This window comes from Echiichthys vipera (assembly GCF_963691815.1).
Source record: "Echiichthys vipera genome assembly, chromosome: 19".
Lineage (NCBI taxonomy): Eukaryota > Metazoa > Chordata > Actinopteri > Perciformes > Trachinidae > Echiichthys > Echiichthys vipera.
Genome location: NC_139844.1, coordinates 16,714,758 through 16,741,080, shown reverse-complemented (window position 1 = coordinate 16,741,080; position 26,323 = coordinate 16,714,758). Strand labels below are relative to the sequence as shown.

At 41.1% G+C, this 26,323-nt stretch overlaps 1 protein-coding gene across 4 annotated transcripts in view; it reads right to left on the bottom strand.

The window, feature by feature from the left end:
- Positions 1-26,323, bottom strand: part of wasf1 (WASP family member 1) — a 57,221-nt gene that overhangs the window by 13,646 nt on the left and 17,252 nt on the right. For all 4 annotated transcript variants that reach the window (XM_083934504.1, XM_083934503.1, XM_083934506.1 and 1 more), the window contains exons 2-5: positions 19,616-19,770; positions 18,187-18,321; positions 9,407-9,560; positions 5,610-5,727 (exon numbers count right to left, since the gene is read on the bottom strand). In XM_083934504.1, the coding sequence (XP_083790630.1) occupies positions 5,610-5,727; positions 9,407-9,560; positions 18,187-18,321; positions 19,616-19,748 (540 nt within the window). In that variant the 5' untranslated portion in view covers positions 19,749-19,770. The remainder of the gene's footprint in view (positions 1-5,609; positions 5,728-9,406; positions 9,561-18,186; positions 18,322-19,615; positions 19,771-26,323) is intronic.

The window sequence follows — 26,323 nt, the reverse complement described above, 5'->3', positions numbered from 1 at the left end:
TAACATTATCATTTACTTTTGAAGGAGAAAGTTGTGTTAATTCCTGTGAAAATGGTATCCGAGCTGTAACTGCTAACAGTTTTTCAAGCTTTCTTCATTTTGTCATTTAAGTCAGTCTTCTGGTAGAAAAGGGGAGCAATAGCACGAATGCACTGTCTGCAATGGCAAACTTGATCAAAACCAGCCCAAAACAAGAAAAGCTCTGTCCTACCGCACTTTTATTAGCTGCTCTTGCACCTGCAATGACAAGCTTACAAAAACTGAAACTGTTGCGCAGGAGACAATAAGGTGTGCACAGGATAAAAAAGTTCCTGTCATAAACTGTGCAAACTGGCATTCTTTCCACTTTCTTTACTCTTTATTAGCCATGTTGCGCCATCTAAATTTAGTGTTACAGCGGCCCAGTTTGGAGTCAACACTTTTTCATCCCTGTCCCTTAGCATCATGTAGGGACTGGAGTCTCATGACAGAGCATAACCTCCCATTGACTGTGCATGATGTAAACATTGTGTGATCTTGCTCAAAACCATCGTTGTTCTGCAGCTGACTTATCAATGTAGTTGAACGTACTGAAAGTGAATTGCTGCTGAAATCCGAGTAATCTCTGGTCAGAAACAATCATTTGGGCTGCCTATACTTGTAACTGTAATTGTGAACTAGGCAGGCTATACTAGGCTAGGCAATATAAATATATTTGTAACATGCTTTTAACTCCAAGATGTGCTCAGTACGCTGTGCTTTACTAATGATAGTTTAGGCCACAAAGCGTCACAATGACAAGTCAAACAATTTATTTGCATGAGCTCTGGCGTCAGAGCAATAAAGAATCTGCCCATGCCGTTCTAACTAATAATATAACAGTCTGGATAGAAGTCATCCTTTTTTGTCTGTGCTGGACTTCACAGGACCCTTGTTAATATCTTCTCCTAATCCAAACATCCTTAAAGAATCCCCTGGAGCTGAACTGTGCCTAGCGACGCACAAAGAGCCTGTGTGTGTGTCTGTATGTGTATGTATGTGTGTGTGTGTGTGTGTGTGTGTGTGTGTTGACTTTTAGAGCAGCTTTGGATGTGTGCAGCTGGGTGTCAGTCTCAGTCCATCTCTGCATCTCACTGCTTTGAGCTTGCTGTCTCAAGTTTCTTGAATGGACCTGAGCTGTTGCCGTGGCAACTGTAGCAAGTGTGTGTGTGTGTGTGTGTGTGTGTGTGTGTGTGTGTGTGTGTGTGTGTGTGTGTGTGTGGGGGAGGGGGGGGTCAGGCAACTTAACATTGGAAATTTGTATCAGAAAGCATTATTGATGGCGACATGATGCTCTTTACTTAGTGCTGCTGTAAGTATCTTTAGAATAAGGATGTAAATAGATTAGGCAAATATTTTCTTGGATTTTTATGATATTTTCAGCAGCTTTTGGCTCCAGTGAGTAAAGAAAAAAGAGCCGATACATGCCCTGAAGATTTGTTTTGATCTGAAAATGACTTTCTTCAGGTCAGATCTGACCTGAACGTCTGTTTAAATGTGCTTGATGTTTTCTGATTAGTTAAATTTGATAGGACGTTGCATCTGCGAACTTTAGGACAGCAATGGTTTTGTGAGTCGTCAGAGTTGCCATGGTGTGTCATGAAATAAAAAAAGAAATATGAATATATATTGGAAATAAAGGAAATCGCTGATGCTCTTGTGTTGGAAAATTTGGCATCATCTCTTATTCATGTATCCTGATAGTGACTTTTCTGATGCACATGTCTCTTGAAACTTTCCTACAGGCATGTAGAAGGATATCTTGTACGGCTCAAATGAGAGTATAGGGGTCTTCATCAAATAATGTAAACAAAAATGCTGGTTTTATTATTGTCTGGTTTGATATTGCACATCTGATATTGACATTGCACATTTTAATTGCTTGTATTCATTTGATACTTTGACCTTTTTGCAATTTAATCAGGGTCAGTCACCTGTGACAGTGTGGGAAAAATACTGGCTCGAGAATGAACAAAGCTATCTCATTGCTCTTGCAAAACACCCACTATTTTTTAATGAGGACTGGCAGCTGTGTTTTTTTTTGATAAGAAGAAATATTTCCCGACCTGGGCAAGTGTACGAAATACAATCAAAATAGGCTGAAATTTTAATGTCAATATATTCTACTATGGCGATAAGGCATTCCCAGCTGCCTTTGCCTGTGAGCTCTATAATGAGACAGGAGTAGGATCGGCAGAGCCAAAGGGGCTTCTCCACAGGGAACCAGACACTAGAGACAAACTTCAATACAGTGTAGACTCAGACACCAATCTCAAAGAGCGGCGGCAGTGATTTTTTCTTCCCTCCTCAGTCCCTGGGACTTTCCTCTTACTCTCTCCATCTTCCTCTGACTGGCTCAGCACATAGTCTACCGCTAATCCGCTGAGGGTGAGGCTAACACAGGAGCTAATGAGATTAGGACACTGTATGCTTCTTTCCCCCTTCTCTCTGCCATGTGCTGCTTTCCATTTATCACTGCCTGTTAAGCTGTGTGTGTGCGCTTGTGTGTCGCGTAGCATGTGTGAATGTGGTTTTAGAACAACTATTAGTGATTGGGACTCGGTGAGAAAATGACTGGTGATTGAACAAGATGAAGTACGTGATAAATCATTCTAACCCTCAGATGTGTTTTCAGTGATGTATGTTACAATCCAAAGCACTGACACTTCACATGAGGAAAAGTTGCTCTGGAAGTGGGCCTGTTTTAGGTGAATAAATCTCTTAAATACTATTGAAAAAGACACATTACACATCCATATACCATCATTGTCTTTTGTGAAACCCCTCATCAACACTTGGCTCACTGAATCATTCGATCTGCTCCTTTGACACTGGGATAAAGTTTTTGAATTGTTGACTTTCCTCTGTGGTGTCAGAATAAACTTTGACCTGAATTCATGAACCGTGTCTCGCTGTAGACCAGCTGAAATCAATTACTTCCAACCCCCATTTTGCCTGCTCGAGTGGATTTAAGGGATGCAGAATAAAGACAAAACATTTAAAAAGTTAGCTACACAAAGCTAAAATTCCCTTAAGACAATACATTTCTTTATCTTATTTGTCCTTTTGACTATTGATCTCCTACATCAGAAATACTGGATGCCATGTATGTGAAATCTACATTGTTTTTTATACTTCTCCCTTTTCTCCTTCCTTTTCATTTTTTTCCTTTGGCTGGAGAAGATTTGTACCTTTACTGCCATTCAGTAGTTCCTGTTGTATGAAATTACATGTTTCCAACGATTAAAAAATCCTTGCCAAGGCTTAGTGAGAATCACAGTGTTAGTGGAACGTAACCGCGACGTATGCCGACTACACCTTGAAGCCTTGAGTTTGGCATTTTGGCCGTCACTAATTTGGATTTTAGAGCCAGAAGGAATTTTATTTGGATGAGAGGGTGGAGATGGTGAGTAGCGAGGAGCCTTAGTAGCAACTTGTCAATGACAAGGTAGACACGGTCTCATACTGTTTTTTACAACATTTTACCGTCCAAATAAATGATTCAGAAGAAAACTTGATTTAAAAAATTGCAAGATTTTTTTTACACATTTGATGAGTCTTGTCTGGAACACATTCGGAACACATTTCATTGCATTAAACTTACATTTTGGAAGTTTCTAACTTTGTGACTTTACGTATGCCATTTTTATTAGAATTGTCCAATGCCCTGTCCTAACTAATAAACAAAAAAGTTGTAGGGAAAAAGGTAAGTTGAGCTGTAGGCAAAGAGTAAGAATAGAGACAGACATTAGGGAGAGAGTGAGTCAGAGCTGGAGCACTGTCTGTCAAGGAATAAAATGTGTTGGCAGCCAATCACAGATGGCATCATGCTGATTGACAGGTGGCACGGCCCATCAGGTCCAAGACACTGCAGCTGCATGGCGGTAACGGTCGATTTAGATCTGTTTAAACATTCGTCTGTGCATTTCTATGCCTGAGTGTATCTATTTGTATGTGAGTTAAAGATTGGTAAAGCTGTATAAAATAAAATATAAAATGAAGCAAAGAATGATTTAGATGATAAGGTGGAGTTCAAAGAATAGGCATAATATATTGCAACAAAAACACGCTTCATGAACACCGTGACTGAGAGGCACATTGAGATGATGTGGCAGAACCACTCAAAGTGATGAAGTGTAAATCTATCATGGATTTACACACAGAACTTCACCTGTGTGTGTGTGTGCATAACTTTCATTTCTCATCGCTCACCCTTTCAGAGGCTGATTCTGCATGACACACACACATACACACACAGTATTTGCCCTGATCCTCATTCAGACCATTTGTCCACCACGATGGTTATGCAAACCAACAAATATGTATGCGTAATTCCTCTAATCCATCCTGCTCTCCCTGTGAATGTCCTCTAGGCCTTTCCAAGGGGTCTGTCTAACTGCCAGTGTGGTGAAGAGAGAATTGAACATGGCTTTACAAGCTGAGCCCACCCGGGGCTTTAATTAGAATGAAATCATTGGAATGAGAGTCTGTTACAAGCAGTCATGTCAACCTAACCCTCTGAAGAAAATAAGGTCTGTCTCGTGTTGCAAATGAGCTTACAGTTCAAAATTCTATGAAAAAAATCCATGTATGTTTATTAAGCAACATAAAGGTGATGAAAGCTAAATCAGAAACAACTGGAGATAAATAACCTTCATTTTTTATCCTTCCAACTAATTCTCTGCTAAACTCGCCCTCTGTTCTGTCTGCACCTATTCTCACAATCATTAAAAACCTCATAACCTACAAATTATATCCTCTTCATTCACATGAACCCTCAGCGGAAAATCACTCTGTTTATTCCTCACCGACATGACTGTAATAAGCTTTGATTGACTGTGAGGGTTCAAAATGTGGAGCGCGCCTTGCCTCCCATGCACGGAAATGCAACCTGGTGCTGATTAGAGCTCCTGATGCTGAGGGTGGGAAACCCCTTTATTTAGAGTAGGGTGGGGGGGGGGGGGGGTGTCACAGCTCTGCGTTTGATTTGGAAGAAGGGCTTTCTATAGATGTTTTATTTAATATGTGCGTGTTTGTGTACATAAAGATCCAACATCAGATCTATAGACTATAAGAAATCCGATCAGTGAACTCATACATGTGATCTGAGGGCTTCCATGTGTGTGTGTGTGTGTGTGTGTGTGTGTGTGTGTGTGTTTGTATGTGTGTTTGCAGAGAGATGGGACACAGTGAGGAGGAAAGTGAACGGCAGATGCTCCCGGTAATTCGATCTAATGATTACACAAGTAATAACTAAGAGGGTTGACTGGAGGAAGAGTTGATTAATCTATGAGTGGTGGCTAATGAATGCATTAGACTACATGGCATGAAGCCAGGCCTGGGAATGTATCGTCGAATCACCCCCTCAGTTTATTCAAGCAAGACACATCGACCTGTATCTGTGGACACTACAGGAAGCCTGTTCCCTCTCAGTTCTTGTCTTCCTGCTCGCTAACGTCAGTGCTTATCAAAAACACCTCAATCTATTGCAGCAACCAAAGAGTCAGCACAGTCCTAAACTGTTACATGAGGAAAGAGTAAAATGAACTCCGCACTGCCAGGACCGTGTGCTTGTGGTTGCTCGGACATACCTTCTGTTTCCGCCTCTCCTTCCTCTTGTCCTCTGTGTCCTGCAGCATCTTCTCTCTCCACAGGTCGAAGAAGTAGGACGGATTGGTGTAGAACTTCAGACCCTCCTTGCCATCGTCCCTGCATATGCGTAAAATACACCAAGACGACTCTTTACATTTTGGCTGGCATGCTGGAGAAGTAGTCATCTTTCTATTAAGAAGCTAAACCACTGCAATGATCATTATTTAAGCAAAAATTCACATGGTTTCAGATTCTCCAATTTCAATACTTGTTCCTTTTTTTAGACTGTTAAAAAAACTGCCTTTTCTTACATGTTATAGACAAAATAGTTATCAGTCAAGAGAATTATCAGCACATTAATCGTTGACATTTTAAATTCAGTTCTAGTATTTTCCTCAACATTTTGCAATATATGACTTTTCCATTTGAAAAAGCAATACAGCGTGTTTTTACTTGGATAGTTTACTCAAAATCAATGGTAGGGCTGCAACTATTATTGATTCCTGCATAGTGATAGATGGATAGATAGTTGATGGATAGATGGATAGATGGATAGATGGATAGATGGATAGATGGATAGATGGATATCAAGAGAATTTGGACAACCCTGAAAAATAGAGAGTGAGGAAAATGTTAGATAATCGTGTGTCCTGCCCTTGCCTGTCTCAGTCTGCTTTCCTTCAACAAATCATATCTGTTTACCGGTCGCCAACGCCATGAATAATGGCTAATGTCCCGCGTTATTATTCATTCCCTCTCAACTCTGCTCTCGTCTCATTCACAGGCATTACAGAGGCCTTTGTGGTTGGCGATGACTGGGGAGAACGGTGCCATGATGACAGGGAGGGAGGGGGAAAAGGACTTGTGACAGACACAGGTAGTTATCACATCAAAAGGTCTCTCTTGAAAAGGAAATTATCATACACAAACGCCCAAACATGCTGTCAGGAAATGTAATTTCATTACATTATGGGGATAAGTCTTGTAAATTGCCCTGTTGATGTCTTTCTCTTCTTTTCTCTTCTTTCTTTTGTGTTTGACAAATAATCAACATTCAGTCTTGGCAACTCCGCTCAGTAGTTTTTCAAACACTGGAAAATACCCCCCGGGGACATTTCTGGCACCTATAAGTAAGTCATTTAATTGTCATTTACAGCAGCATTTCTCTCCTCTCCTTTGATCTCTGATCTCTGTTGAAGTGCATAAAACACAAAAACGTCTGCTAACTTGCTGCTCTCGCTGTTAATATTAGCTGCTCTGTGTTAACAGTGTTAGGCTGAAAAAACATGCATGCAGGCAGAAATTCAGTCGAGACTGAGCTATAAACAGAAGTCTGCGAGACGATAGGCTAATTTATACAGTGTAAACGCTGAACCACTGCAGCATTATCCCGTCCATAACAGCTGAGAACTGAGGTTTATCTGACTAAGTCGAGTTACAGCCGAGCATTGTGGTGATGATGTGGCAGCCTGGTGGCGTTTTCAGGGGATGTATGCTGTGTGACGTATGGGATCAAAGGGCCTAATATAGTGCAGTTAATCTGTGTAATTTCTTTTGACGAGTTATGTTTTTCTGTAATTAATTAATGGAAATTAACGTGTTATTTTGACAGCCGCACAGACGCAGACGCACGCACACGCACACACGCGCACACACGCACGCACGGTAGAAGAGCTAAATGTAGTTCCTGAGTCCTCCGGTAAAATTGCAGGTAAAGTTCTGAGTTCCTCAAAAGGTTCTTGATCCCCTGGGAAATTTCTTTTGTTGGAAACACCCAATGGAGCAGCAAAGTGAGAGGAGCTATTTCTGCTTGCTATAATCTCCATGTGATCTAATTAACATCAGTACCAGGTGTTCTCAAAGTAATGATATTGATTTAAATCACCTCTCTCCTTTTTGTTGTTTTCTGTCAACACACAGATAAAACATGTAATGCTGATCAACTAAGTAACCACTTCTGACTGTCGCTCAATGATATTTCTTCACAGGACTGAAGGGCAAAAACACTAAAAAGAAATACAAAAAAAAAAAATAATGGGTGTATCATAACCATGCGGAGGTCCAACCTGAACTTAGCTGCCTTCACCCAGTGTCAGCTACGCTTTGGGAGGCAATTATTTGTTGATGACACCGATAAGAGCAAGAATACAGAACATGAAAAGGAAAAAGCTTCAAAAGGCAAGAGTGTAAAGTGTAATTATATGCAACACAACAAAGGGAAGAAAATAGAATTCAACAATGGGATGGGTGGAGTGAGAGCTACTGAAGTGTGTGCACTGCGGGTAGTATTTGAGTGCTTGTTTAAATCATTATGCGTGGAATTCGTTCTCTGTATATTTGAGGAGTGTGTGTGTGTGTGTGTTTTTCTTGTGTATATGAGAGAGAGACGAAGAGAGAGCAGAGCAGCTGTGGTCAGGGTGGATCTGAGAAATAACCTAACTTAATACATTCTACTGGACCATGTACTCAGGGGTACTTCATCAGTTATTCAAGGAAAGGTGAAAGCAATTCCAGCCAGCCTGTGAACCGACCTTAAGTGATAAACACAGTGCATGCTTTTATGCCTAGTTCAATTATCACCTTTAATCCGAGTCTGAATAAAAACGGATGTTTAGCCTTCAGCCATCACAAAACCTCTCAAAATCTTTAGAGCAAGATTGGAAAATAATGCAGCTACTCCAACCTGCCTTTCACTTGACCATGTCAAGGCCCAGACGTTTAAAACAAACCCACGACCAATTCATTCTATGTGTCAATAAACACAACACATGAAAAAGATTGTATTTGGCCTGTAACCTTCAGAAACTGGCTGGGTCATGGAGACAGTATTACACACAGATGGGTCATCTAAAATGCTGGAGGAGAGAAAATGGAGTGAGAGTTGGGGAAAAAAGAAGCGAGAAAGCAGCGGGTTGAGAAGGCAGAGAAATCAAAGGGAGAGCGTTCTGGCCAGCAGCAGAGCTTTTTTATGGATTATTCATCTTCAGATGACTCTATCACTCTTCTCAACACTCCAAGAGCCAAGTGAGATGTCTGGTGTGAAAGACTGAGCTGATAATAATATACCTACCAACCAAAGTGCATAAGCAAGTGTTAGAGTGCATGCAAAAATCTAACTTTGTATCCGTTTGAGGTTACAGCTAACCAAGCTCTTTTTTCTCTTTGTGGTGGCATCATTGTGAAAATTACTGTTAAATAAAAGCTTTTATGATGGCAGGCTGAAGTATAATAGAAAAGATAATAATGCCAAATGGCAACCACAATTCATGGCCATTAAGGGGTTTTTGTGTAAACACAATGGGGTGCAATCAGTCTTTCTTTATGTCTATCAATAAATTACTGATTCACTTCCCACCTATCTCGGCGCTAAAGAATGGGAACGAACAATTGTATGACAGGTTGATATAGTTAGTGGGGCTGCAATTAAACCGTCCAGTAATGTCAGGTTTTTCTTAAAGAGTGGAACAATAGAGAGTTGCAGGGATGACGTATTTTTTTAGGCAAAAATGGGGGGGTGTAGTTTATTTAGCAAGATAATCTTCACAGAGGAACACAATTTTTTATAATTTTAGAAGTGTCATTTCAGGCATCAAACCAAAAAATCCCATTCAGTAAACCCGCCGACTTTGAGACGAGGGAACTCATTCCTGGGTTTTAGTCATTCCTGCAGCACTCTGGCAATCTTCTATACATCATTTCCCCTTTTTATTTACTTTCAGTATACAATTCACTTTTCTAAATACCATCATACCCCCCGCACACACACACTTGGTAAAAGTTAGTGAAACATTCACACCTGTAGGGTGTGAGGATGTTGAGCGGTGGCGGCTGCTCGCATGTCTGGAAGGTCTCCTGCAGTGGGACGGGCAGTGACTTGCGGTCAAACAGCTGCTGGTCCTGAATGGTGGAACTCCTGAAAGCCTTCCTCATGGTAATGTCCTGAAGAGACACTACGATAGGGAAGGAAGGGTGGAGAGTAAAGAAAAGAGAGGGAGAGAGATTGATTATTACAGTTATTAAATCAGGTTCTTTAAGAAATATGTACACACATGTTCCAAAAGTACAATTTGGCTCCATCCTATAATCATCATCATCATCATTATCAAAATTCACATCACTTAAACAATCACACTCAACATTACAGAGCACTAAACCTATAGGAAACCACTAATTATCCTCCCTTGGGCTAATGCTACAGTGCTGTCCTAATTGGCTCATTTCAGTTTCCCTCAAAGCAAAAACCCACATATAACGGCAAAGCTAGGCTAGGCTAAGCTCATCTGTCAGAGTGTGAGGACATAATTGCCCTTCTTTCAGAAAGGAACAGCTAACATTTTGGGGGACAAAAAGAGTAAAATCAATGCTGCACAGCTGAAGCTTTCAGAAAGACAGGATGGAGAAATTGCTAAGGGGAAGAGAAAAACATAGCCACGCTTATGCTAACCTTCAATCTGGCCGGGGCAAAGTACAAAACAGCAAGTCTAGGAGAGAAATCCAGAGTGTTGCAACCAGATCTGAATTATACATGAGGGAATGACAAATGGATACACTTTACTGCTGCCCAGAGAAAGACTGAAAAGTCATGTGGCATAAAGAAAAAGTAGTGCGCACACTGCACACACAACACAATGACACTATAGAATAAATACTGAACAATAACCCAGTACAGTAAGTCGATCTCTTAAGCCAAACAGCTGAGTTATCAAGACAGCTATTGAATGCTTGTCTTAATAAAATGAGACAAATAAAGCCTTTTAAGGACAACTGTACCCTCTGAAGCAGTACAGCTTGGTAATGACTTCCGTAGAATGTTACTGGAGTGAAGGGCCAGCCACCTGAGGCACTGAAGTACCATTATTAACAAACACTATCAGTGAGACAGGGTTAGGTAAGTAACACTGAGAGAGATAGTGAAAGAAAGCCATGGAATGCAAGAGGGAGATAATAAAACTGCAGGGACATACAAGAGAGGCAGGGTGATGGCAACAGGACGGACAGAAACAGAGCGAAGAGGCACTAACAGTAAAACAAGGAGCATGAGCCGACATATTGGAAGCATTCACAAGAAATACAGACGAGTAAATGACAAGAAGAGAAGGGGAACAGACAGGCGGAGGGAGAGACAGATGGAGAGATAATTGCAATAGCATGGATACATGCAAAAAAAGGAAGGAAGGAGTTGTAAATTGTAAAAGAGAGCACGAGAGACATCAAAAGACACAAAAACATAAACTTCTGTGAGAAAAACAGAAAGGCATGAGGGAGTTGTGCCTCATGAGGGAAGAGCAGTAACCTGCGGAGATCCAGAGGGGTGTGTTGACTGTGTAGAAATGTAACTTTTAACCATTGTTTTCTCTTTCAAATAGGTTTGCGTAACCTGGACGTTTGTTTTTTGGTGATGCTGCAGAGTTTCCAGATCTCAACAAATAACTCAGTGAGTACAATCTCGTCATCAGTGACCCAAAACTACCGAAAATAAGACCCAAGAATTATATGCTTGTATCAGGTAGTGCAATAACATATACTTTTGGTCCTAGATCAGTGACATAAGAGGTGACCAATAATACGAAAGGGGGGGATCCAAGTCATAGTCACAGTGGTATGACAATAACACTGACCACAGTGATCAAAGGAAAGAATCGCCAGGGATGAGTAGGAGTGATGGTGAGGTCTAAGAAGTTGAAGTAGATTTCTGAGAATATAAGAGAGGGTAAGGGATAAAAATGTGGGAAAGGGGATATCAACTGTAAGAGTTTAGTAGGGCATTTCACTTTATGCCTTGCCTCATTTCCACAGGAAGGTCAGAGTGACCCTGCTGCTTACAAATTGACAGAATAGATCAACAAGGTGCACTGTTTTAGGCACTTGACACCAGAAGTAGCCACTGGCCAACCTGGTGAGTGTTAATTTGGTGTTGCTGGGTGCTTTATGTTAAGCAAGAGCACTGCTGCCCCGAAGCATTTAGGGAGGGCGGTGTGCTGTCAGATGGTGTGAAAGGGAGAGGAAGCGCAGAAGTGTGTGTCAGGATGAATCTGATGCAGAGTGAGGTGGCTATAAACCTCTGCCAAGCAACACTGAGCAATGAGAGAGGCACATTGCGTTAATCAATGTGGGCAGAATCGCACACACACCCACACAAACACGCAGATGGATATCTTAGCATGATGTTCGTACATCCTAATTACAAAATGCCACTTACTCTGCTCAACTACCAATTACACCCATTTAGTGAAGACATTCAGCTAATGAGAATAATGTTGACTGTCAGCGTTTGTGAGTGAAGGAGTGAGTTAGTGAGAGGTTGTAAGTGTGTGTGTGTGTGTGTGTATATATATATATATATATATCAGGTTCGTGCAGCATCAGATGCAGCAGCCTCTGATCTCAGACTGTGAAGCACCTTATCAGTAAGCCAGTGATGGAGAGTCTGTCTCTCTCTCTCTCTCTCTCTCTCTCTACCTCTCCCTCTCCCTGCAGATACCATCTAGCTGAATTACCCTCAACCAAAGAAAGGTGAGGAAATTGTTGTGTCATAAACAAACACAAACACATACACACACTCATGCGCGCACACACACACACACACACACAGACCTCAAAGTTTCAGGAAAATTAAGTTGTCCTCTTCCCTTTCTTCACCCCCCGCACCCCACAGAGATGCAGTTCTACACATAACCACTGAAGATAAGAAACGACATAGCTGTCTTTTAGCATGCAGGCACGGCTCTCTCTTCTGTTGTACTTCAATGCAAATGTTGCCCTATATTTTCCCTCCTGAACGCTTCCTCCTGCAGCTCTGACTCACTCCCAGACTCAGTTTTTACACACAGCTATTCCCACCCTTTCCTTCTTTCTCTTATAGGCATGTTGAGTGTTTGTCCCTTCTTTCGTTTTGTACTCGTCCTCTCTCCTCCTCATTTGAATGTTCTCCCTCTTGCAACGATAAACTTTGTAAATCACGGGTGTTGTGCAAACTGTGATGAATGTTACAAGGTAAGAAGGACTTACTGTGTACTAAAAAGAGAGTATTTATCACAGTTTCTTTAACAACTGCTTGCTGGTCATCACCCACAATGCTTCTAGATGAACTATCATAAAGATAAATGATACTTTCTGAATGATTGCTGGGGTCTACATAACATACTTCTTGTCATAAGTCAATGTCCCATTGATTGACAAATGGTGAGGTGGGTCCGAAAGGAAATGCTGTTTTTTGACTAACCCAACAATTAACAACAACAATTAATTTCCATACAGCATCGCTTAAACACCCAGATAAATTGAAGAGAGAAGTTCTGCAATATAATTGGTTCTACAAAATTTACTATACTTTGGTGGTATAGTGATACATGAAAATGACATATACTGTTATCATTTTTAAGTGTACATTTTATCCATTCTGTAGTGCCGTCTGATTCAAAATCAACACCCAGGGTGTCTACGAGAAGCACTGAGCTTGACTCCAATTAAAACATGTCTCCGAGGTAAGTTCTGAAGTAAATGTGAAGGTCAGAAAACCATCTTGCTCCGTCTCTGTCTGCTCTTTCTTGATTAATAAAGTTGTGGCAAAGACATCATTTATGTGTCCACAGAAGCAAAACAAATACACAATTCTTTAATGTAGCTGACTAATGTTACTAACAAATAAAAATGCAAGTTAAATTTGTACAATATTACTTTTACATTCTTCAAAATGTATTCTTTCAAGAGATACAACTCTTCCACTACTATTCTATTGTTATTATTTAAACAATTGTTGTGGCGGACAGGGGGGTCAGGTCCCACAAATATGTAGAAAGCCAATGTTCTTCCGTCAATATCTAGTGTTAAACGGACTTTTGATTGGTATCTTCATGCTTGAGTTCACCTATTGTATATGTAGCTTTGGATGAAAGCCTAGTGAAATGAATCAATGTAATGTAAGCCTGATCATTTGAAATTCTAAAGGCCTTTAAGCAAATGACTCATCTTCCCATTCAAGACTGTAGTCTTTCCAACCTCAGAGGAAAACAAAGTTAGAGTGTTGGAGATTCAAAGAAAAGGAAAAACATGCCCTGGTTTTATAGCAAGTATATACGTATACATATACCTGTATACACGCACTGCTTTGATTAGTGTTTTAATAGTCACGTCCCACCAAAATAGGGGGAGAAAGAAGAATAGAGAGATATTAAAGGGAGGTAAGAAGAGGTATGTAACAAGTGCCAGAGAAAATAAGAGCCAAAGAAGGTTAACAAGCAGGAGAAGGGAAAACCAAATAAACAGAAATATGTAAATAATGAAAGATGTGAGAGACACAAAGAGAAGGGGAAAAAATATCAATAGAAGAAGAAACCTCTTATGGTACAAAGAAACAGAGAGGACGACTACAGAAAGCAGAAGCAGAGAGGGACTATGGAGTATATAAAGAAACAGTTAGAGCCCAGAGGGACTTGGGGTGGCTTTGTGGCCCTCCATAATGGCCTGCAGCCAGTACGGTGATATAACGGTGCCATTAAATAGGGGATACAGGCCATTAGTTTGGTCGGCTGGAGTGATAGGGGGAAAAGAGCTTGACAGCACACAAATAGCATCCATGCAAGATGGAGGGAGAGCATAGATCAAGCAGGGGTATGGGAGTGGGCTCAGGTGGACAACAAAGACAGGAAAGGGTTGTGTGTGTGTAAGTGTGTGTGTGTGTGTGTGTGTGTGTGTGTGTGTGTGTGTGTGTGTGTGTGTGTGTGTGTGTGTGTGTGTGTGTGTGTGTGTGTGTGTGTGTGTGTGTGTGTGTGTGTGTGTGTGTGTGTGTGTGTGTGTGTGTGTGTGTTGGGGGGGTTGAGGCTTAAAGGGCAATGTGAGGGACAAAGCGCTTTAAAGGCTTGAGGGGCGTGGGCAAGGTGAGTGTGTGTGTATCAGTTTGAATGTGCATAAATTTATGTGGTAAAGCACTTTTGACCTCAACCACTGTACTTCCAATGATAATCCATACATCACATCACGTCACATCTCCCCGACCTTCAGTGAAACATCCTTCATGCAGTCAACACTCTTTATCCGTATGCTTTGGAGTGATAAAACATCAGTCACTTGGGTGTGTCCGTCTGCACTGTGTTTTGAATCCTTGAATTAAGTCTACCACTGTTGAACCTACATAGACAGATCTTTACTCCTACTACTGAAGCCACAGCAGCCAGTCATCACCCTACAGTATTTATGATTTTAAATTGAGTTCATGGGTGTAAAACACCTGTACACCTGTCATAGTTACGTTTATTTCTATTTAGGGAATGTGATCTATTCATATATTGACTGTAACTAAACCATACTTATATAATACATGAGCTGGAGACTTTTCTTTTTTACAATAACCAAATGAAGTATGTCTATAAGCTGCTTTGGAAATATCATGGAAGAGATTTTGACACCAACTACTTTGATGCACAAGCAAATCAGGTGGCAACTATCTGGCTTTTATGACCTGTGCAAGGTGCCTCATGTTGCACTGAATGGCCATTGTTAACCCTCATTAAAGTTTGCATATGCTGCTATTTACATTTAACTTGATTTATCTCTGCAGGTGTGTTTTAGCCATTTTTTATACAGTAATCAGTGCATGAATTACTGGTGCCTCAGTTAAAAATCAAGAGGCAAAGTCAAAATGATCCAAAATATCATGATGGAGAAGAGAAACTGTTGTTATAGGTAGACACAGCAATAATGTCTGAAAAGACAAAGAAAAAGCTTCAGCTTGTTGAAATTGTTTATACTGCAGGGTTATTATTATATACTGATATCAGATGATATCAGATGCTTACTCAAATAGCTGACATGGGTATCCGTGACAATAGGGCCCATCTTAAGTTCAATTCTATGTTTATATATTATGTATATCATTTACCGGAATTTTAATTCCTGTTAAAGTTTGACCAATTTGTTAACAGGCATTATGATTGAATTGTAATTCCTGTTAATTCATGTGTATTTTGTTTTACAAAGTAAGGAAAGAAACGTTTAAGTCAAGCCAGATGTGTCCTTAAAAATAAAAGAAGGATCCCAGTCGCTAAACACTGGTATAGAGTCAGTAATCGGTTAGGCTTTGACCAATACCCAAAGCTGAGTTTCGGTATCGGGACTGGTTAAGTCACACACTACTGCTTGTTTGCAGTGTTGGTGATTATTCTAAATTATACAGTAAAAATAAATGGCTGAAGGATCAATCGATATGATGATTTATGATTTACTACATTTTTCTATACTAATTGAACATATCATAACTACTGCAATGTTAATTCCATGCATCACCCGTCATGTATAAGAGAACTTTAACATCTAATATAAACCATAATTTAGCTGTGAATCAGAAACCATATACAAGTATAATCTGTCAGTTGGCCACAAAATTTTCTTTTTGTCATAAAGGGTTTTAAACGACTTCAAAGAGGCTTGCGAGGGGTCTTGTGAACAGTATCTGTAAAATACTTATTATGTGCTCTGCTCTTCTCCATCCACCCCGACCCCCATCCGCCCTATCGTTATCCCTCTTGTCCTGATTTATGGTCCCATCCCTGTCTGCACTCATTCCCTTCTCCTTCACTCCTCCTCTCATGCCGACCACAGACCCACACAATTACAAGGCAAGTCATACACTTGTGCTAAAAGCATACACTTTCAACTGTGTACAACAGCGCGTGTTTGAGAGCTTGAGGGTAAAGGCGGGGTGGGGGTGGGAATTGAAGTCTGACATTTATGGGAAACAAACTCTTCCCCCAACCGTCCATCTCTCTGTCCCAGTTATCTGACGCTGTCGCCACACGCTACTATGCTACCTTGCTATTATGGTGATTCAATTTTACATATTAGGTAAAGCAGAATAAAGTGTTGGGTTTTCCATTTACAAGACTTTATTTAGTGTGTGTGAAGGAGTTGAACTGAGTGGGAAATCTCTGCAACCTGCAGAGGAGGCCATTTCAACCTGGCCCAGAAAATTCTGCGGTACAATCCTTTTACACTCCACTGCTTTTGCTGCAGTGCCCTGTATTATGCGCCCATCCTTCTATCCTTCCATCTTTCTTACTCTCCTCCTCCCCTCCGACTCCCCCAACACCACCACACACTTAAACTGCAACTGAGCTGATCTTTATCCACTGTCTCTCAAGCCAGTACTTCAGGCTAAAGGGGGGGGAAGTCAGGCTTATTTATGGAGGGAGATAAGGCTAAGGACCACATGCACGGATGCATCAGACACACGCATTCATGTACTCACAGAATCTCTCATAATCTGTGTCTAAACGCAGACAAGTCACATGACTATGAAGTAGGAGCCTTATGCCCAAACAATACAAAACCCAGCTTTGTTGTTACTTCGGTATTTCCCTCACAATCTGTAGATGTGTATCTAATAAGATAAATGCTAATATCTTAACGTCTGCAGAGTAAGATAGTGAACCTTGTGCGTGTGAGAGAAAGAGTGCGTCAGCGTGTCTTTGCCCTTCAACCTCTGAAGACTAATGTGGACTAACTTACTAGCTGAGACACTCACAACAGACTTCCACACTTAGGTTGCACACAATAATACAGTTAAGACGGCAACAGTGTGTGGACTGGTGGTGAGAGGAGAGGAGAAAGATAAGCAGGGAAGAGTGAGAGAATGGCAGGTCAAGGAAGAGGAGAGGTTATATGAAAAAAGAATGCTTCTGAAAGTGAAAAAAATGGGACAAAAAAAGGATGGGACAAAAAAAGGTTGATTAGAATGAACAATCCGTGAGTAATCTGGATCTGGGAGAGTTAGTTCCTTGACTGGGTTTCAAACACAAACTCATGTTTCTTCGGAAGCTAAGAAACAAGTCATTGGCTTGTAAAAAGGGATCAAACCCGGTAATGCATTAGTAGAAACGCCACAGAGAGTGCAGCCCAGTAAGCATTTCACTGCCTTTTGTCAGTGACAAGGAAACAGTTAGAGTAGTATTGTGCAAAGCCATAAACCCACTGCTGGCCCATGGGAAATCGATACGGCGCCTTGGAGCATGCTATTACACCACTGCGCTTCTCTCCTTTTACTTTGCACCCACTGCATGATCCTCCAATGTTATCCTGTCATCCTGCCTCCCCCTCTCTCAGGATAACCTGGCTTACCTGACACTCTCGCCGATTATCACATTCCTTTTTTTTATTATTGCTCTCCACAGATACAGCCTGACCACAGATCCAATTTCTCCCAACAAAGAGAAGGCCTTTAGTGGGTAAACGAGCATCCAGCCAAATTGAAACTCAGAATGTTTCCAATAGAGGCAGTGGTTTTTACAATAGGGGGTGAAAAATGACACCGTCTCATAGCTGCCTGTTCCTCTAATAACTGCCATTAACACTGGAGAGAGCGGGGGGGCTCCATCACACAGCTGACACACACAAACACTCAAAGGCACATCAACAAGTGCACATCCAATTTGGTGCAGTAAGAAGTGAAGGTGTGACTGATGGAAACGTTTCAAAGAAAGAGGGACAGGGCCCGAGTAAGTGTGTGTGTGTGTGTGTGTGTGTGTGTGTGTGTGTGTGTGTGTGTGTGCATGTGTGTGTGTGCGTGGTGGTAATAGTACTCACACTCCTCTTCTTTGGGGTCCAGCTGTGTGACACTGATGGAGAGGCGGTCCACGCGCTCTTGCAGGGAGTTGACCCGGAAAGAGAAAGTGTGGGCCTCGTTGAACAGCTCTCCAAACAGGTCTTCTGCATATTTACCTGCACGGACACACACAGGTACAGACACAGTTAAAAAAATAAAAATATATATATATTAAGCTTATAAAGTAAAATAACCAACAAAGTGTTAAAATGGATTCCTGCTATTAATTTAATAATTTCTTAAAAACATGTATAATTATTATTATTGTTATTATTATATAATTTCTTTGGTAGAACATTTTCACTTTAAGGCTCTGTACTCAATATCCATAAGATTAATATAGCAGCAAACAACTATTTCCTGTGTAAAGATATAGAGTAGTAATGGTCCTTAGCAGAGAATTAAGTCATTCTCCCTCTGTGTATGTTGTAATCTGTGTTTGTCTGTGGTTTGTTGTGATAGACGGTCCATCGTGAAAAAATGATATTATTTCACGTACTGGGGTGAGAATCCTGCGGAGGAAATCCCAGTCCAATTGTTTTCAGTATTTCGAGTAGAGCACCTTCAATGTAACAGTGAGTTATGTTTTGTATCAACTGGCTCTGGGGACTTGTAGTCTACAACACTTTGGTCCTTTTATTTTGAAAAGGTAAACTAAAATGCTTTGTCAGACACAATCGCAGCAAACTAGAAGTTTTGTTCTTCTTCTGTGTCATGCATCACAGCTTTAAAATGTGCAATTACAAATATTGAGAGTTGGAGAAACAGTGTGTCAGTGGTGATTGGAAATCCCACGGGACCCTAATGTTGGAGGCTGGCTGCTCTTGGCAGGCTTGTGTCTGTTGACTGCTCCAACGCACTCAGCTTCAGTGCTGGCTGGCTGGCTGTCAGCGAAGTCGGTGAAACTACTTTTGAACCATAAGCTGGTACAAACTCCTCTACTGCCGTCCAGTGTGCTTGACTCTTCAGCTATCAGCGCTGTCAGCAGCCTGACAGAAGCAACGCTCCATGGTGCACTAGGATTTTGAACTGAACTGTGACCTGGGCTCACTACTTTCTCAGACTGTGAGGAAGTCTGATTGTCTTCCCCTCTGGGTCGTCTCACTTTTTCTCACAAACATACCATGTGAATACTGATCTTAGAGTTAAAGATTATCACATTTGTCGGGTAGTTAAGTTTTCTGAATATTCTATCATTCTCATGCCTGCAATGTACTTTCCAAGAAATAAACAGAAAAGAATGCTAACTGACAAGCTGGCATTAGCTGACTCAGTACCTAATATCCAAACAGTCAGCTATTCGACTTACAGGGAGCCGAGGCGTGTGTGTACAATGTCTATACAGTATCTGTATGTGTGGGTGTGTGCCTGTGTGGGTGTGTTTGGATGGTGCGTGGGTGTGCCACTGACTGAGGCTGCTGAGCTGGCGTATGACGTTGGCCAAGGAGATGTTAGTCACACACTCCAGCTCATTCTTGATGTTCCTTGGCAGTACCGTGTGGCACAGGTGCCTGGGCTCGATGGTGCGCTTTACCAGCGGCATCCTTCTGCTGCGACACCACTACCTACAGGAGTGAAGTAGAGGGGGCAGGACAGAGAGCAGGGGATGAAGGAATAGAAGAAAAAACATCGTTATTGCGACAGCTCTTGTTACATTACTTGTGATTTTGCTAGTTGTACTGGTTGCTTTGCAACACCAGGAATATCACAACAACACTGGGGAGAAAAACAATAGCATAGAAGAAAGAGTTGACACAATGTGACTTGAGTTTAATTTTCCAAAGTGCACATGGAGATGGAATACAATGTGAGAATTACAGTATAACAGGATCCTGGAGGAGTAGAAAATGCAACAGAATAGCAGGGGAGTCATGTTTTGATTGCCAACAGTCTTGTTTCCTCATCTGTTTCACTGACTTAGCACTGTCTTGTCCATTTCATCATACATAGCCAGGCTAACAAACCTCAGCACTTTGTCTGCCCACTCAGCCATGCTAATGGCATTAAAGTTGCAGTGCTGGGCTGCTAATGCCCAATTCTCTTCCATTCACATCAGCATAAAAAACAAAAGATGATTCCCAAAAACACAGATGACACAAAGGGTTCCAGTGTTTAGTACAAGCCACAAGAAAATGCTTAACAGTAAAAGAGCCTACAACTACGTTCGCTGCTCTGTGAGGCTGTAAACAGCAGCAGGCTAACATCCTCACAATGACAATACTGACATGTGACATATGGAAGATTCTAGGGTTGTCCTTGATTAAAGAAATTCTTAAGATTCAAGATAACTTTATTTATCCCCAGGGAGTAATTAAAGGTATGGTTAGTTTAGTCGGTTTTGTCAACTGTTGATTTATTCAACACATCTAAGCTATTATTTATTTTGTTATGGCGTCAGCAATGTCCTGCCATAATCCATTCAATAGTTGTTGAGATAAATTATTCAAAATCACAAATGTCAGCTTCATGGTGGTGCAACAGGAAAAATCACAGGATCACCAAAGTCGTTGAGATCAGGGAAACAAAAATTTGTGCCAGTTCATCCAATGGCTGTTTAAAAAAATGTCCCATATAATTGCAAGTAATAATTTAAACAATATGAGAGTAAAAATGAAAGAACAGAAAAGCATGACGGCAACATGATGTAATTAAAAGAAGGTTGAGAATAAAAAGCAAAGAGGGCAAAACACCATCTTGCAGGACCTCTGTGACACCAGTAAATCATACTAACAACACCTTGTCTCTCTGCTGTAATGCTATAATTAGAGCGAGTGAGTGCAATGATGTGGAGATTAGGTGCTAGGTTGGACTGACTGATTGACTGGGATTGACACTGAAAGGGCATTGTTAAAGCACTGATTAAATTTTAATTGACGTCTGGTATTTTTAATATCCCGCTGTATTCTTAGCGATGTTGCCATCTCTGAGGAATAAACATGATTATTGACCGTATCCATAAAAATGTAGGGCAAGGAAGGCTATTCTAGGAAGTGGCCAAGCTATGTGTGTTTAGAGGGGAGAGAGAGGGAGCCTAGTAAAAGGCTTTGTTGAGGTGATTCATCTTGAACACATCTTAAAATGGGGCAAAGATGCCCTTAAAAGGAAAGAATGAGAACGCAAACCTCTGTAAGCTGTTGTTAAAGTGGTTTGAATGAGACATGCAGGCAATTTTATTGCGGCACAAACCCAAACACTGCGTCAAATCCCTGCCCACTTCTGAAATAACAAGATGTCCTCTCTACTCTTCAGAGATTTTTTCATTTTCTAACAGTCTCTCCATCACCCACACACTCATCCTCTGCTGACTGGGAACACCTCTTGGCCCGGTGTGGGCTGACTTTTTCCAGAGCCTCCGGAAGTCTTAGTAATGGAGGGCAAACCCTGAGCTACCACTCGCCAAAGTGAGGAGGTGTAAACTCAGTTGTTACAGTGTAGACATTTAACAGGCCCAACACTACTAAAATCTTCTGCATGTTCAGGAGGATCGTCGTGAAAAATACACAAAAGCGGGGAAAACAAAACACAATCTCAAATTAGAAATGACTGGCACTAAAGGAAGCTTTCTTGTCGAGTGTACTTCTTGGAGTCTCCACTTGTTACCGGGCAACTGACCCTGTACAAGAAATAATCCAACACATAATCTCACGTAAAAGAGCGATTTGTTGCCTTTATACTTATGGTTTTGTATAGATTTGATTGATATAAGATATAAATTGTTCATTAAGGCGTTGGTATGTGGTGTTGTTACCTTTGGACAAAGCCAGGCTAGCTGTTTCCCTGTGTCCAGTCTTGTACTATGCTAAATAGCTGGCGGTGTCAGTTTCTCATCTATCAAAATTCACTTCCCAAAATGTCAAACAATACAATAAAAATAATATTACTTAGCTTAATCTCTTTGAAATTGCATCTCCCTTTTCACAATATTAATCCAAATCCTCTTACAAATGCATACTGCTTCTCTTCAAACCATCCACTCCTTTGGGATTACTGCAGATTTAATATCAGAAATCAATAAGGCATTCATTTGTTCCTATGCTTTCCTATATTTTGTACATTCAGTATATCTCTGAGGAACAGGTGTAAAGAGAGTAATTGACTGATAAATAGAGATTCCAATAAAACTGTAATCAGTCAATCCTAACTCTGTTTATTTCTGCCGTGCATGCGTACTATCTTAATTAATGACACTGATTGTGCCATCCTGCGCTCCTCAGGGTGGGCTTTTCAAAAGGTAGAGCAGAGATTGACATTTCCCTTTAGTTTTAAATAAAGATTTAAGAATGACCAAAAATGCCCTGCTCAAAGGTTTGTCTCATACGTAAGCAGTTACTATAAGTCATCCACAGAATATTAAAATCCCATGTACTACTTTGTCATGTAGCTTAATTCTTGTTTGTCAATAAACACGGACCGAAGGACACAGGAAGAGGCTCCACTTCCATCCCCGTTTTGCTCCCTGTTCTAGCGGGTGCAAGCAAGATTGTTTCCTTGCATAATGTATCAGAAAAACATCAACGTAAACACATCTTGTTCTCCTTTGCAGTATCATAGGCTCAATTACATCTTTTCTTTGATTTGTTGACATGCCATTAAGGAGTAAACACTTAACTCGCCTCTCTTTTCGAAGAATTCCTCAGACTGTCCCTCGCCACAGCGCATACACGCTTGTGTGTGTGTGTGTGTGTGATTAATGACTGCAGCATACATTTGCTGCCTTGCTGATTGGACATAAGTTAACTGTAGACTGCTGTCCGGGAGAGGGAACATTTTCTCACACACACACAAACACTCACTACTGTGTGTACATGCATACACATACATGCTGCATTTGTCCACTGTGGTTTCCATACCATACTATGACATGATGACATGATGACATATGACAGCGCTGCTCCCCTCATGGGTTCCCATAAGAAATTGTTTACACATCATCTGGGTTTTGACATTGAGAGAAAAATAAAATGAAAGAGACAGCGAAGACAAAGAAAGAACAAGAGATAAACTAAAGTAAAAGGCATTAAAATGCAAATGTTGTGATAGCACTTAACAAGGTGGAAACACAAGGCAAAATCTTTCTGCATGGGTGTAAGGGCTTAATAAGCAATACTCTCACTTTCCCAGCATCCCAAAGAACTTATCTGTTCCACCAGATAAGTGCATTATGTTTACCATGACCCCTTAGTGTCAAGGCTTCCTTTCCACCCACAGAAGATAACTTTTCACTACCCAAGCAGCTCAAACAAGAATTCAACCCATTCAACCATCCATCCATTTGCGTTGAAAAAAAAAGTGATGGAATATTCCTTATTGAAGTCATTCAACATGAGCTCTTTAATTTAAAGGTAAAAGAGATTTAGGAGACGAGTCGAGCAGAATAAATGATTTCTAATGGGCATATGTAGGCAGTAAATTAAATAGACTATCTAGAAGTAGAATATCTTTTTGATGCGTCAGGCCTTTTCTAATATTGCATACATTTAAGTGTTGCAGAGGAATTGATTACTTACAGCTAACCAAATAGAATGACACACGGTTACATATACTAAGAGCATTCAGCTACTGCTGTGACTGAGAAGCTGACATGAGGGTAACACAAAACAATCCACTTTGAGCTAATAAAAGGAGCCATCTAGCAAGCTGATACCCCTTTGACTCAAGCTGTTCTGAACTGTCTGATGAACACGTTTTGCAAAAGCAGAGGCCTTTTTAGATCATCCCGGATAAAAAGAGTTGCAGACGGAGTTTGCATATAAAGTGGTTGTTCGATCACATTTGAAACTCAACACAAAGCAAATGACACAGCACAAACGGAATTTCAGGAGGAATGTCTAGACTGCCCTGAGTCCCTTTCTGGAGACAGAGATTGAAAATGAGCATAAATCAAGATGTCAAATCAAAATATTTCAGTGAAAGGATAGTTTTTGGTCACTAAGTTCTCCCAAGCAATGTGTGTTAAGTGTTTGTGACAGAGGCTTTAAAAGTATAAAATCTTACATATATTTACAAGTTTAGCATCCTTGCCATATTCACACACAGCATATCGTGCAGCTGATTTATTTCTGTGACTAGTCTTACATGGCAGGCTCCACCTGTACATCACTTTAAAAATCTCTCCAAGACCAGAGAAGAGTTAAATACACAGTGGAGTAAGTAGAAACCTTTGTCGCTTGACTTCTTTACCATTATTCTTTACACCAACAGACTAATCTCAGTTCAAGCCAGTGGTCATTCCACAATGGGCTGAAAGATACATTTATAACTGCCGGGTGAGACAGAATTCGGACTATTCAGCACAATAGTGGCTCTGTGAAAGAATGGATGTAGAATTGACAGATCTTACACAAATTACAGTCTTCAATTTTCTGTTCTATCCTAATTTAATGAACAAGACATCTAAAAAGATCTTTACGAGAGAACTATGGTTTCCCTATACCTTTTCATTCCTTGTCCCCTTCCTCCTTCACTGATTGTTCTTTGCCAGTATAAAAGAGCAGGGCCATCACTGCGGCCCACATAAGTATTAAATGATCAGACATGATCGCTGCACAAATAAATGTTACACATACCTGCTCTTTCCCTTCTTTTATTTTTCCATCCAGTCTACAGGCTAGCCAGCCTTTTTTCTCTCTACACCCCTCACCACTGTCCTCCTACTTTTACGATCCATACATCTTGGGTGGTGCTTCCCGCTGTCGCCAATCACCATGGCAACGGCTGCAGTGGGATGTCATTGGTCACTTTATAATATCCCAAGGGAGGCAAAGGCAAAAAAAGGTGGACAAAAAGAGAAATGAGCGGGTGAAGGGAGGAATGACTGGGCTAAGATCAAGGTGATGTGTCAAAACAGTGATAGCAACTGATGAATGACCGCAGTATGAAAGAGAATAAGAGGGAGATCTGGGATTGCTCATCCATTGTGTGTGAGCACAAAGCTGGGTGAGGGACGGCACGTGTCAGTGGAGAGCGGGGGGCCTCTACTGGTGCGGCTCATTGCACTCGGGACAATATGTCCAAGTAGAGACTCTAATGAATCCTAATGGAGCATTTACTCACTCACACTGCAACACAATATAGCTGAAGACCCCTCAGTAAGGGGTAGGTCAAGGGCCCTTTACTGGGAGGCCTTGTGTAAATATGGACCCTCGATAGATCATCTATACAATTTGATACACACACACAGCCGCACAAAAGCAACCAGTGCTTCTTGAGGTTTATTTGCAAATTATGGAAAAGAGGGGTGATTAATTACAATTAAAAAAATAGCACACAGACTACCAACTACATCTAAAAAAGAACTAATATCCAGCAGGGATGCAATATTTTGGCATCGCAGCTGCTGGCGCAGTGAAACTGAAACATCACAAGAAGAGAACAATTGAGAAATAAACTACCAGTAAACCAGACATAGAGATGGTTGGAGCTGAAATGAAACGGCCTCTGCCTGCCGAAACAAGAGACATCTCATCATTAAGCGATGTACCATTCATTGTCTGGAGAGTTAATCAAACGGATTTTCTCTCTGGCTCACCATGACTCAGAATCCAACACAAGGCCTCACATACTGAGTGCAGGGGGGTTCTGCAGCGTTCACCAAGATAAATGTAATTGTTTTTTAATGCCACACAGATCTTCCCAGCAGTATCTGTGTAATCGGCAGAAAAAAGATAGATACATATTTCATTTGAGTGTATTTACTTTTAGGCTAAATCCAAATTGTATTGTAAATGCAGCTGAAATCAGTATTTCCTCAGTGTTTGCTGTGGGTGCCCAGTTAGGAAAACGCCTTACGAACTTGGTGTGCGGTGTAATATTTGATGGAACACCAGCAGGGACTGTGGTCTAATTATTGCATAGCAGCTCAACTTGCCTCAAGGGTTGGTAGGCTGCTAGCTTTAGTCTGTAGCATACATGCTAACTGGCTAGCTAGCTAGTACGTTAATTTCAGTGTGATGCTGGCCAATCTAGTGAAACGGGATAAAACCAGACTATTTCTGAGACGAGGTGGTAGTAGGTAGGGGCTGGGAAAACACAACAGGATGTGTGGGTCAGGAGGCTGATGAGTTCAGATCAGAGTGGAGAGCTGCAGCTGCTGCAGGTGAAGGCTGAAGATGGCTGCAT